This window comes from Anas platyrhynchos, chromosome 13 (genome assembly GCF_047663525.1).
Source record: "Anas platyrhynchos isolate ZD024472 breed Pekin duck chromosome 13, IASCAAS_PekinDuck_T2T, whole genome shotgun sequence".
NCBI classification, from domain to species: domain Eukaryota; kingdom Metazoa; phylum Chordata; class Aves; order Anseriformes; family Anatidae; genus Anas; species Anas platyrhynchos.
In genome coordinates, this window is record NC_092599.1 from 546,179 (window position 1) to 560,168 (window position 13,990).

Sequence of the window (13,990 nt, forward strand, 5' to 3'; positions counted from 1 at the left end):
GGGAAGGATGTATGTGACCAAAATAATGCGTGGCTGCATTAGAATAGTTACATCCTGTTTACCATGAGAAACACTTTGCGTTTATATTGGGTCTCTAAAGCGTGATTTATAAACAGGCAGCGAGAGCAGATAAGGAGCTCCCGTTGGCTTCAGCCATCTGTGGAAGGAAAAGCTTGTGCCCCTGGCTGGGGGAGGCTGGTGGAGGACTGACACCACTGCACGCAGGAGGCTCCTCTGAGTGTGCCTCCGGTGCCCAGGCTGCCCCGCACCGCAGCCTCCAGCAGGACGGAGCCCTGGGAGCTTCGGTTCCTTGATGTTGGTAAAGAGTGGTGAAGTGGAGCTAGAGATAAGTGTCCCCAGAACAAATAAATAAAACCAAGTGCCTTTCTGAAGGCTTGTCTGTGAGTGGAAGGAACCATTACATCAGAAAAATGAATGGCTTTCCGTAGCCTGTGTGTAGCATAAAGAAATTGTGTTGCCCAGTTACAGGGGAAACATACACACTTGAGAATTTGGGCTGCAGTTGTTTTTTTGCTTGTTTGTTTGTTTTGTTTTGTTTAAACAGAATGAAATACTGTGAAACTACAAAATATGTTTAGCAAAGTCACTTGGCATCCAGAACATTTGATCCGTCCATCTCGCGCCTGTATAAACCAAGCTGCCACTCCGCGTGTGTCGCCTCCTCTCGGCACTGTCCTGAGCAGAGGCCCAGAGGCTGTCCGTGTCCTCCAAACCTTTATCAGGAGCTGCTTCAGGTCCAGGGGCTTCAAACCAACTGAAGAGAGGGTAGAGCTGCAGGCAGTCTGGTTCCGTTAGTGAAATAATGCTGGTCCTACAGGAATTGCGACACAGCCCAGGAAGGGAGGGATGTGCCTAACAGGCTGGTCGTCAGCTTCTGCGTGGTAGAAACGTGGTCCAGTGTCCTAACAGATACAGCCTCAATCCCTGCATTTGTTCTGCTTAAATTAGCACTCCCAAGTGTTGTTTTGGCAGGGATATCTGTGGTACATCTGACTTCAGTAAGGCATAAAACATGATGGTGGTGGGGGTGTGGGTTGAGGTCCGTCAGGCAGGTTTCCTGCCTGATGCGGTGTGTAAGTGCTTCCTGCGGCCAGAGCCGAAATCACCTCTGCTTTTAGACTAGCACCAGGCTGCAAATACCTGCAGTTGTCCTGTGAGCTGCATGCCAACACCCAGCGAGGGTGACAGCGCAATTGCGGCTTTTGAGATGAGCCTGAAATGACACTGCGGATGATGTGGTAATGGCCCTCGAAACATGCCCATCATTTGAACGGCGCCAGCTGCCCCCACAGCACTTCATAAAAGCTGCTGTGGGAGTGACAGCAGGTAAATTGTCGGCAGCAAGACTGTTGTGATATTCAGACGTTGTTGAATCCATCCACATTGTCTGAGCAGAAATTATAAGGAGAATCTCAGAGGATTCAGGGCGAGAGCGGTCATAAATCTTGGGTGCGTCTCAGCAGGGAAGGAGAAATATGAAGCATCAGTCTAGTTTTTAAATGCTGCCGTCATGCAGTGGCAGTGCTAATTAATTTAGCACAGAATGGTCACGTCTGTTGTCATGCTGTGGGCCAAGTAAGCCAAATACCTGCTCACAGACTAGGTCTAGGTGACATAGAGGAGGAGTCCTTACATTTTTTCCTCTGTCATTGTTCTTTTGCGCCTGTTAATGAATGGGAGCGGGAGCCTTGGTACCAACCTGGCCAGTTCTCACCAGCAGCACCGGTACGAAGCCCTGTGGGAGCAGTGGTTGGGCTTCAAGGCTGCGCATCACAGCCAGCTCCCACCACAGCTGGGCTTCTGCTGGAGCTGCAGCTCCTGGCTTGGGATGTCTTCGGTTTAACTTTTTGTAACACAGCCAGCTCCTGCTCCCTCACAGCTTTGGGAGCAGTTTGGCAAAAGAGTCTGGAGGCAGATATAAGTGTCTTGTGGTCTCACGTGCAGGGCACAGCTCGTACTTGCTCACCAGGGCATGGCGGGCTGCGAACGGCTGCAGCGCATGGGGCCAGGCTGGGCGGTCGTGGTGGCTCCAGCATTTCTGGGACAAGTTTGGCTGCTGCTGCACTCCCCTCCATGCCCCAGGCTGTGGGGACACCTCCATCACTGATCTGCTCCTGCCTGGTTAGCAGCCTCCTGCCTTTAGTGTCTGCTGGCCTGGTCCTGCTCCCAGGCTGCTCTCCTCGTGTCTCAGCCCATCAGTGGGCAGCGCCTGCAGTGCAGTGCTGCATGACTTGGCCAGGCATGTGAGGATCTGACCGGTGGAAATACTGCTGTTGACTCCAGCAGCAGCAAGATCGGAGCCCGGATTTACAGTCCTGAGGGTCTCCAGTGAGCCTGTCTTTTTTCCTCTCCCTTGGCTCTGTTCTCACTCATCTCCTCACTTGGTTGCAGGGAAATAATATTCTAACTAACTTCTTTTACTTGATGAACCTTCCCTCCTCCTGCCCGGCTCGCAGCGATGCCCATGGGGTGGGGGCAGCGGGGCTGTGGCAGTGCCACAGGAGCAAAGTGGGCGGCCGTGTGCGGGGCTGGTCCCCGGCTGGCTGAGACCTCTCCGGGGTGGGCTGGGGGCACCCAGAGCACAGGGAGGAGATCCCTTCCTGCCTCCCTCCCACCCCTGCTTGCCCCTGGGCTTTGGCGCCTCACAGGATGTGGGCTGGGACAGGTGCCAGGGCCGTGGGTAGGTGTGAGGTGGACTCACAGGCAGCGTCCCCATGTGTGGCACAGAAGCCCCATGCTGCTGTGAGCACGGGACCCTGCCTGGCGGACGCCTGCCTGGGGTGCCCGTGCCAGGACAGCCCCAGCAGCCATGCCGCTGCTGCCCTGCTCCTTTCCGCAGCAGGGACGCTCCTGCCCCCGAATGGACCTGCATTTTCCTGTTGAATGGCTCGGCAGTGAGGCATTTGCCTTGGGCTCAGAGGCTTGAGCCCTAGTGGCGGAAGGCAGGACCTGGCCGGGTGCAGCCGCTAACGCACGTCTGTGTCCCCACAGCTGCAGCCGGAGCAGCTGGACTGCGGAGCAGCACACCTGCAGCACCCGCTGGCCATCGTGAACCCCATCACCGCCACCCCCGTCTTCACCTACAACGGCCTCACCGCGGTGGCGGTCGCCAGCGTCAATAACTACACCGTGGTGTTCCTGGGCACCGCCAGCGGAGGACTCCTGAAGGCAAGTGCGGGGTGTAGAGGCCGGGGGGACAGGGAGGGCCAGGGGCTGCCCCTGCCAATGTCTGTTGTCGGATTTATCTAACACCTGCCTTCGTTCGGTGATACAGAAGTAATTGGACGCTGCTGTGATCGGTATGGCGATATATGCTGCCTGGTGACTGGTGGCTGTTAATTACGGTTCTGCAAGCAGGATGTACTTGATGAAACCTGTGCTGGAAATGTTATTGTGCAGCATTTAATTATTAGCAGCTCTTCTAATAAATTCTCCCCATGAGTTGATGGCTTTTGAAGGCTCCATATAGACAGGGGAATCACTGCGCAATACTTTGCCAGTGCTGAGTCCCAAGCAGGTGTGAATCCAGGCATCTGACAGAGCTGAAGTATCTATTTTAAACAATGTGCCAAAGGCAGTGCAGAGCAAAGCGATGCCTGGAGCCAAGATGCAAGGCCGAGGTTTCAGTAACTTTAGCGCTTGAAGTCTGCCAAAGAAACTTTTGATTCCAGCCAGACACAACAGTTTGGTGTATTCTCAGTGTCAAAAGTCCATAGAGAGAGGGGAGAGAAAGCCCTGGAGGAGAGAGATGGCTGATATCTGCTTTGTCTCAGCTGGAGTAAGTAGTGCATAATATGGAATATTGGATCAAAATGCTTGGAGAAAAGAAAACTGATCCCATCTCTTCCCTTGCTTCCAAGTGCTCCCGGCAGAACTGTGGGAACGATCACAAAGCAACTTGCTGCTTTGATTTTTGCCTGAAGGGGCAAGTAATTCAGGAGGGTGGGAGGCGGCTGGCATCCTTGCCAGGTGCACTGTGCCGGGAGAGAGGCACATACCACACGCAGAGCTGCCCGTGTTCACACAGTATTAACAGCTCTGCTTCCATTACCATTTCAGAGAAAGCAGCCTTATCTGCTGAACCTCCATTAGGGAGAGGCTCCTGGCTACCCTTTGCTGGGATAATTTGCTCAGATAGCTCTAATCTAATTCTACAACACAGCTGCATAACCAGAAGCCCTTTTACCTTCGGGGCTCCTTGTTATTTGGCACGGGATACAAGATACTTTGCGTGAGTTATCATTCAGATTTGTTGCCTGAGAAAAGACAGCAAAGGGGCAGAAATAGTGCTCAACCGGCTCCTGCCAGCAGCAATTATGGCTGCCAGGGTATGGGGAATTAATCAGGTAGGCTGCAGACAGGCATCTCACGAGGGCCATTAACTGTGCCACATCCAGCAAAGTCATTAAAGGAAAAGCAGTGCCTGGAAGGCCAGGGCCAGTGGAAAGGTGTGGCAGGGTGTCCCACCCCTGAAGGAGGCGTGGGTGCAGCAGGGCTTGGCGTTCTGGCAAGCCACCCTGTCTCGAGTTCTGAGTCTGTAGAAAGTGGTGCTGTGGTGGGATCACACAGAACTCCAGCCACCCCGGCTGCAGCCACAAGCTGGGGACGTGGTGTGGGCTGTCTGTGCTCTCACCTGTTCCCCATGCTCTTATTAGCACCCGTGCAGCCCAGCTGGGGTGGCAGATGCATGTATTTGGACAAACGTGTGTCCCCCGGCATGTCACTGGCCCAGCTCCAGTAGGAGGACCAGTGCTCTTTGCACTGCTGCTGGGGCTCTCCCGGGGCCACGCAGCTCCGTGTGGATCCAGGGGAAGTGTCCGGGTGGTCCGGGAGGCAGAGGGACCTAGGGACAGCACCTGGGAACAGCCAGGGGTTAGAGAAGAGCTCAGCAAGAAGAGAGAAAGAATCGCTGCAAAACTGAAGTGGAGGTGTCAGGGCTTGGTTCTTGTGTGTTGTGGGTGATCTCAGGCAAATTATTTATCTTCTGGATAGCCAGGTTTTAAAATAGGGGTAAAGATCATTCTCTTGTTCTACATAGCTGCTTGCAGTGCCTGCATACAGCTTCTAGCACAGGGAAGCCCTGTGCATTGAGATTGTGTCAGCTATCTTACTAGGACATGTTGGTGCAGCTCTAATATAAGAATTAATTAATCCTGTGTTAATTATTTAATCTACACTTTAGAGAGAACAGGCATGCTTGGTCCTTGCAATTATTGCCTCCCTTTGCTAGTAAAGAGGTAGGAATTTTCCTCTCTCCCTTTCTGTTTTAAGCTGAAAAGTGACTGTCACGCAAAATTGTGTAGCTCTATTGTTATTTCCTCTCAGCAATGCCACATTTAATTTGCTGAGTTTTCAAGTCAAATGCCAAGACATTCTGGGATCTGAAAGGCAGGCTGATGCTTTGCAGCCTCTTCCATCACTGCCAGCGGTTCAGCTGGTGATTCATGAGGCAAGGTAGGATTCAGTTCTCTTGCTGCAGCTGCTGTGGTCTCCTGGTGTTAGCAGGGATAAAAGCTTCTTCTGGCCGGGAATGACAACACTTATTTTTCAAATACACAGGGAGAAGGAGATGCCATGTTATACAACCACGTTGCTTATTTTTGCTGTTTTTCATTAGACGTTGGAAATAAATGTTCTTTGTAACAAAAATGCGCATATGTATGTAATGAGGGCTGGAGGCTGATGGCACTTACATCAGGGTGCAGCAAGAGCAGCATGGCTGTGGCATGCTGGCATTTCACCGACATGGGAACTGTCATGCAGCCATGTAGCCAGGCTGTGCAGTGGCTAGAGCCTTAGGCTAGAAGTTTTCCAGGCAGTATCTTAAATAGAGGGCTTTAGACTGAGAGACCAAGGGAGGTTTGCTCATCCTGAGGTATTGCTCCTGGCTGTCGCATGGGCTTTCCGGACCATGTGGTGGCTTCCCTGTGCCACCGAGCTGGCTTTGCCATAAAGCTCTGCATGTGCAGATTATAAAGCATTTAGAGATTTGCAGCACTCAAAAATGTGGAACACCTTTAGATACCATTTTGGTTCTTGTTTATAACTGAGGAAAAGTAACCTCCCCATAGTGTTTGAAAAACGGTCTCAGTGAGTGGCGTCTTCTCGCTACAGATTAACCTGGATAGCGCCATGAAGGTTGTCAGCAGGAGATCCATTTCGGTGGCTTACGGAGAGCCTGTCCACCCCATCATGCAGTTCGATCCTTCTGATTCCACCTTCCTCTATCTGATGACGTCCTATCAGGTGAGATCTGCATTTGTCAGGAAAATCACCCGTTGAGCAAAGCGCGTTTCACCTAGCCTCTAGCATTAAGCTGAGAGCAAGAAGGAAATAAATGAACAACAAAATTTGCTGTAACATTAATGGACAGAGCAAAGAAGCTGAGAGCTTTGACTGGTGTCGAGGCACGTCTCTGACCTGTCCAGGGCTGTGCCTGCCCCCCTGGCCTGGGCAGCAGTCTGCCGGTGGGCAGCTTGTCAGGAGCCCTCTGGCTTCCCCATGCCTCCCGCCCGCCGTTCTGAGCAGCGGCCGTTTGGGGCCTCTGTGGCCTCCAGCTGGACAGTGGGCTGCAGCTGAGTTACGGTGTGCCAGCCTTATTTTTAGAGCAGTATGAATTTAAACGCACACAAGCTTTTTCCCTGCCGTGCGATGATTTGCTGGAGTCTGGGGCAGGCAAGATTCCCGTTATCCGCATTGGCTTTCCTGTCTTTGTGGTGGCAAAATGAAAGGAAGAATAAAAGATATCAAAACTGATCTCACTTCTGGGAGTGTGGAAATAAGCAGAGGCTGTTGCTTTATAGAAAACCGAAAATTATGGCAGATGGTCTTTGAGGTGGCTTTTAGGAGACCCTACAAACAAAAAGTCTGCCTGTCGGGAAGGTGCCGTAGGGGCAGCTTCTGTGTTCCGCGCAGCCTTGCTGGAGGGAGAGCTGGGATGGGGGGGTCTTCAGAGACCGCAGCAGGTAGGAACAGACGGTCTCATCTCCATCAAGTGAGCAGAGGAGGAAGATGAGAGCTGAGCACTAGAGGCTCTGGTGGTTTGTCCTGAATTACATTTTAATCTGTCAAAACAGATGCACAGCCACAAATGTTATATGTTACATTTATATTTTCCAAGCCCTAATTCCCTGCAGATTGGTCATTATCATTTCACAGAACACTCCCAGGATGCTTCTTCAGCTGATATTTCAGACTTTCTCTTCTCAGCTCTCAGGCTGTGCTGTGGTCCTTACTCATGGCTTGATAAAACACCGAGTGCAGCACATTTGATGCTCTCGTCTGCCCATCCCTTTCCCAGTAAACTGGATGAATTCGTTTGTCATCGGTGCAATGAGTACTCAAGGGCAGCTGAGTGCAGCAGGGCTGGGGAGCAGCAAAGAGCCACAGGCAACATGGGGCTCGGGTGCAGGAGCCACCAGCTGGGCTGCGCTGCTCTGGTGGAGCCTGGGGCTGCTGGAACCTCCTGTTGTTGGCCCCTGCACTACCAAACTACTCAGTTTTCCCTCCCAGATGTTTAGAAATTGAGAGAAGAAAAAGCAGAAAGCAACGCATGCATGGTTTACCTCAAAGCCCCCAGCAGTACTGTGGTTTCTTTAGAAATTAAGGTTTCCAAAATGGTGTCGCTTCCTCGTCATTTTGTAAATAGCCAGGTACCATTCGGCCCTGTTGAGAGAGGAGCTTTCTGCAGGCACGAGGGAGCTTTTTGCAGTCAGGGACAAGCTGTGAGACTACCAAACCATCTCCATCTAAGTGATTGGTGAGCTGGACACACATCCAGGTTGAGTATTTCTCTGGCATTTTAAAACATTTGGATGTAACCGTGCTTTGTTGTGCAGATGACGCGAGTGAAGGTGGCTGTCTGCAACCAGTATTCAACATGTGCAGAGTGCCTGGCTGCAGCCGACGCTTACTGCGGGTGGTGCACGATGGAGACTAGGTAGGACTTGTTGTTTCCCAGTGTGATTCGGCACGGGCTTCGGTCCTCAAGCCCAGCCAGGGATTTTTGGTGCTTTCTGTATTTCCACTAAGTCACACTACCTCTAGCCTTTGTCCATTCCTCACAAAAGACAGGCTTTTAAAAACAATTGCGTATGGTCTCAAACTGTTGGGATGCACTTTTGAGCCAGCATTTAACTGTAGCAGCATTGTTATGCTGCAGTCAGTTGCCAGTGCAAAGAATATCTTGCAGGCATCCAACCATGGAACTCTAAGCGCCAACACCCTGCTAAAGAATGTCTTTACCCCTGCAATTATTATTTATGAGTTGGAGACAATCAACATTCAAATAGGAGTTTGCAAAATTAGACTCCATATTTACAAACTGAAGATGTCAGACAAAATGTCACCTTTTTCTCCCCTGTTCTGGATTGAGCGTGGCCTCTTCTTGCTTACCCTAAAATGCAACGCCCTGTTGGTGCTGCTGGGAGCACAAGCAACCAGACTGTTCAAACACAGCAGCAAAACTTTAGGCTTAATTGGGTGGATGGGGGAAAAGATGTAGACACGGGATTTTCTCAGGCTCTTTCATCACAGGGATGTCAACGTTTTTATCAACTGTTTTGAAAATAAACAACCACAAATTGTTTGCATGTGCACTACAGGTGTTCTCTGCAGCATGAATGTACGAACTTCACAGAGACCAATTTCTGGGCGAGCGCAAGTGAAGGAGTGCAGCAGTGCCCTTCCATGACCATCCTGGAGCCTGAGATTAATATCGAAAAAGAGAAACCGGTACGTTTGATGTCAGTACTAAATTAATATTGTGTGGCATTCCACAGTCATTACCTGCTCTCAGGGCTGACAGACACCTGCGTGCCCCGGTGCAGCACCACTCTGTGCAGTTCTGAGGTGGGCTGAAGCAGGTTTTTGTACGCACAGGGCTTTTTAGAGTTCAAAATGCGCAATATGAAAGAAAACAGCTATCAGTGGACTTGTTTTGGAGTTGCTAGACTATGCAAACCTTGTAAAACACTGACAAATTCTAAATATGATTTTCTAAGCTAATAACTGATTTTTTTCCCCAATTATAGGCCCTGATAATACAAATAAATGGGACTATTCCAAACCTAAATGGAACAAACATTTCATGTGATTATGGAAATAATATCCACACGGTAGCGAGAGTTGCGGGAGATTATGCAAACCAATTTATTTATTGCAGTTTACTTCCACGTGAGAAATATCCAGCATTTCCAGACAACCAAGGTACGTGGCGGGAAATAAGCTCAGTTCATTCTAGACACTTTTACGGAAATAGTCTTTCATAGGCTTTTTTTTTCCCAGTGGTATGTGCATATAATGCTTAGGGGGAAAAGAGACACAAACTGCTTCTGTTTCATAGGGCATATGACTTTAAAGTGTGGGTGTTCCACCATCTTAACATGAATTGACAGTATGTCATATCCATCAATTTTTGTTCTAACAGCAGAATTTAAAAGCCCATTCCTGTGCTTATTTTATTAAGATTTATTTCATTAAAGCTTCTGGTTTAGATTCAATAAGCACTAAAACAAAAAGGGTTTAGCCCTGTGGAAATAATATAGCTACTTATATTGATACTTTCAATTGCTTTTGCTTAATCTCACTTTGAAATGTACCGAGCTCTTCAGGAGAGGTTCTGGAAGAAGAGCAAATGCCTACCTAAAGACAGTTCAGAAACTCTACTCCCATTGCAACCAAAAAGCAGACTGAGATCTTCCAGTATTCCCCCTGGTTTTAGGTGCAGCCAGAATGTTATGCCCATCTTGAGGTTACATGGAGCTGTGCTCCAGAGGAGATGGGTACCTGTGGTTGAAGTCAGATGAGCCTTGCACTCTGGCTTCCAGAGCTCGATGTTGGGGACAGCCCGTTTCGATGCCCCTCTGAGAGGTTTGGTGCTTCTTTCCAGACTTGAGTGCTTGTTAAATTTTTATCTTTCAAGCCTGGAGTGAATGCTCTATTGAAGATGATTGACTTCAGTAGGAGAAGAATTAGCTAGTCCTTTTGAAAATCCCATTTTTCATAGGCAAGTTTATAAAGCTGCATTGTTTTTCTCCGTAGCTATCCAAAGAATGGAAGATTATTAACTGTTTTGTATTGTTGGTTACGGCAATGTCGAAATGAATTTCTGGAATCCAATGCACTGATTTATTGTACATATTCTGAAAGAGGCATTGTCTCTTGTCCCTCTGCTTATATGGCAAAATTGCAAAAAAAAAAAAAAAAAAAAAGGCAATTTTTTGGGGGGGAGGGTGGACCTAGCATAGCAGAACTGTGTAGCCAAAAAAGGGATTTCCACTCACTCTATGGGTTTGTTGTCATGGGGAAAGTGAGCAGGGTTTTAAATCATGTTAACTAACATGTTTTAATTACCACATTTTTTTAAAAATACAATTTAACACCTACTGTCAGAGAAGACAATAATTAACTCTGCTAATTAACACTTGCACAACACACTGGAATTTTCTGCGGAAAGTCGCAATGTTCTTTTGGTGAGGGTGATGTAAAGCACTGATTTAAGAGGGAAGAACTTGAAGTCAGAGGGCACAAGATGAATAGTCCAAGCTCTGAAATCCAGCTCAGAGGAAACCCTAGAGAAAACAAATCAGATTTAGCCGTTGTTTTCCCAAGGGTCTGTCTTGTCTTCTAAAAGCAAGCACGAATGAGTGAGGCTCTTGCAATCCAGTATTCTTTGGCTTGTTTCTCTCAGACCACGTGATTGTTGAAACTGCTCTCCGGGTCAACAGCAAAAATATAATCCGGGCCAATTTCACCATCTATGATTGCAAAAGAACTGGAAACATTTACCCAAAGAGAGCGTAAGTGATCTGGGTTTGCATGCGGTGGAGCTGCCTGGTGCCGCGGTGGGGAGGGCGGTGGCCGGGTGCAGGCAGGATGGCGACAGCTCTGCCGTGCCTGTCTCCTGCTCCTGTGCACCGTGCAAATCTGACAATTTGAGGCCAGAAAGGTGTGCACAGGCTGGTGAAGATCCCCCTGCCCGGGGTTAATTGGGTGAGCGCAGCCCCTGCCAGCGGGACGCTGGGGGGCCTGGGCAGGATTTGGCAGGAATGCGGCTGCTGCGCTGCCAGGGATTTACAAAGAAGGGTCCTAGCGGCATCTTAAGCCATCTGGACATGCTGGCTTTTTTTAAACAGCAATAATATTTTTATATAAAACTTGTTCTGTTAACCCTCAGGCAGCCGAACTGGCCTTCCTCGTGATGCCTGCGGGGTTGCTGAGGCCCACGTCCACTCCCCGTTCCCGTGGGTTACTCACGGCACAGCGGTGGGCGATGGAGGTGTCCCTGGGGGCTTGGTGGGAGCATGAGGCCACGGGGAGGGGGCTGCTGGCCGTGGGGATGTCCTGATGCCTGCCCCTGACCATGCTCCTGTTGGCAGAGCGTCACGGTGCAGCCTGCCATGGTGATCCCCCAGTCCTGCCCGCTGGGGGTCCCACAGCATGCTCAGCACCACTGGGAACTGCAAGCCCACCTGACGATGGGATGAAAGCATTTCTGGCTGCACAGGGGGAGACCAGAGCTGGTGGCTCCAAGCCTGCCCGTGGCCTGCAGCCAGGGTGGCGGCACTGCAGGCGGTTATGCTTGGGTGCTGCCCGTGGGGAGCACTGGGGATGGGCGGCTCTGCGTGTCCCCAGTGAGCTCCAGAGAAAGGAGGAGAGAAAATGCCAGAGCCTGCGATAAATATTAGCCACATCAAAGACTGAATACATGGTGTGAAGATTTATCGTGTGACTCTGGTTTGGCTCCGCCGAGCAGCCTGAAATCCACTGTTCTCATTGTGCCTTTGGTGTTTCAGGTGCACCAGCTGCCTCTCAACCAAGTGGAAGTGTTACTGGTGCCCCTCCACGTACATGTGTGTCTCCAACCGCTCACAGTGTGAGGACACGCTGCAGATGAAGGTAAGACCCATCAGACTTGGCTGTTTTATGAGAGCTTCCCATGCTGCCGTGTTGTTGCTGTCACCATCTTTCTCCCAGGGGACGCAGGTCGATGGCCTCTGTTTGTCAGCGCTGCTCGCTGTGGTGTGCAGCAGCTCCAGGGACCCTCTGTGTCCGATCCTCTCTGTGTGTCCAATCCTCTCTGTGTCTGCAAGGGCGCTCGCTGCCTCCCTGCGTGGTGCCTGGGCTGCGACACCTCACGTAGCACGTGCAAGAACGCTGCAGTGTTCAGGCTGCCACGCGGTGCATTTTGATCCCCTTTTAAAGGCAGGGAGCAGAAGTTAGAGGAGGTGAATGGCCTCTTGTGAGAAAAGGGGCCTGGGGCAGGCTGTGGGTGCTGGCTGTGCCTGCAGACATCGCGCGACCCCATGGGGAGACCGATCCTCATGGGCTCCCTGGGCACCAGCCTCAGCATGGTCCCTACCCGCTCCTTGCTGGCCCCAGCAGCACAGCCATGGCTTGTCCCAGGCTGCTGGTGCTGAGGAGGAGGGCGTGCGGGGCGGGTCAGCAGCAGCTGTGCTGAGCTGTGCCATGCTGTGCTGAGCCGTGTTGATCTGTGCTGTGCCATACCATTCTGAACCATGCTGAGCCGTGCTGTGCCGTGCCGTGCCATGCTGAGCCATGCCGAGCTGAACTGTGTGTCCTCCTGGCTCCCCAGCCACCAGACCAGAGCCCTGTGCATGTGTGCCAGCAACTAACAGTCTGGCAAGGGCATCCAAGTTCCCTCAGAGGCTTCAGCAGCCTCTGCCCTGTGGCTCTTTATCACCACTCAGGTCTGGAGTAATGCTGCTAGTTCTCTACATCCTGGGATGCCTGGGTTTGAGTAATAAAATAAATGTATCAGTACTTCACAATTCCGTTAGCTTTGACTTGGCTGTTGTGGTATGTTAATAATTTGCTAGAGCACCACTGGCGGTACTCATCTGAAGGAGAAAATCACCCCTTTCCAAATTATGGTTTTTAATAACCCAGAGGCTTGGTGTGTTCCTGCTTCTGAAATTTAAATTGAAGTTAATTTAAATAAAATTGGCTTTTTAGCAATCAATCTGCCGTAGATGTAAGCCAAGCTCTTGCACTGTAAATTGAATATTCCTTTGGCACTGGTGTGCTGAGCCTCATCTAAACGCTTCCAGAGGCTCTCCGTGCTCGTCGCCGTGAGGAGTTTGGCCCCACGTCAGACCCTGGAGCCAGCCCTTTGCACCCACTCCCCTTTGGCAGGAAGAGGGTAGGATGCTCCAAGTGCCTGGGACGGGGCAGGCAGATACAGTCAACACATGGCAACTCTGTACAGTATTGTCTGCTGTGAGAACAATATGAAATGTTTCCTGCCACTGGTGGGTCACAGCTGTTTGATTGTTCCTTGGGAATGCAGGACATATTTCTTCTGCTTTGTGAATTGTTTCTGAATGGATTGTGCTTTCTTGTGAATGTCTTAATTGTTCATAATGAACGGTTTAAGAAAGTTCTCTTTGCTTAGCAAATTTCCCAAGCTCCATAAAATACCTGGCATTTGATCTTGCTGGATGGATGGGTGCTGAGCAATTGAAAATCTCAGCTGTTCAGTGCTCAGCACATGGGACGGATGCACAGATGCTGCATGGAGCTGCTCGGTCCCGTGCCCAGGCACAGGCAGCTGTGAGCGGGCTGCAGGGGCTGCTGCTGGCTCCATGTGGGCAGGGGTCCCGGTGTGCTGCCTCGCCCCGGGATGCTTCGGCTGTGGGTCAGGGGCAGTGGGGAGGGGCAGCCCAGCTATGGAGGTGGCCGAGGACCACAGTGTGATCAGTGGCTTTTGTCATGTCTGGTGCACAGGGCAGTTCTCGTTAAACCTAAAGGAAGAGCTGGGGCTGTCTGTTAGAGGACTGGTAGAGAAGGCCCTGGGTTACTGGATTGACTTTTTGCTTTCCTTGTCAAGTCACTGCATAACCTGCAACACTACTGGGAAATGGAAGAACTGCCTGAAATAATTTGTGCCCTCTCACATAAGTGCAATTGCTTCTTGAAGCATGATGGGGCAAGCAGCTATGCAGCGAAG

The 13,990-nt window shown here is 50.6% G+C and overlaps 1 protein-coding gene across 1 annotated transcript in view; it reads left to right on the top strand.

The window, feature by feature from the left end:
* The window catches only part of PLXND1 (plexin D1), an 80,523-nt gene that overhangs the window by 15,680 nt on the left and 50,853 nt on the right, over positions 1 to 13,990 (top strand). The window contains exons 2-8 of the mRNA XM_027467956.3: positions 3,013 to 3,189; positions 6,136 to 6,267; positions 7,860 to 7,960; positions 8,625 to 8,754; positions 9,054 to 9,228; positions 10,712 to 10,820; positions 11,817 to 11,919. Coding sequence (XP_027323757.3) covers positions 3,013 to 3,189; positions 6,136 to 6,267; positions 7,860 to 7,960; positions 8,625 to 8,754; positions 9,054 to 9,228; positions 10,712 to 10,820; positions 11,817 to 11,919 — 927 coding nt within the window. The remainder of the gene's footprint in view (positions 1 to 3,012; positions 3,190 to 6,135; positions 6,268 to 7,859; positions 7,961 to 8,624; positions 8,755 to 9,053; positions 9,229 to 10,711; positions 10,821 to 11,816; positions 11,920 to 13,990) is intronic.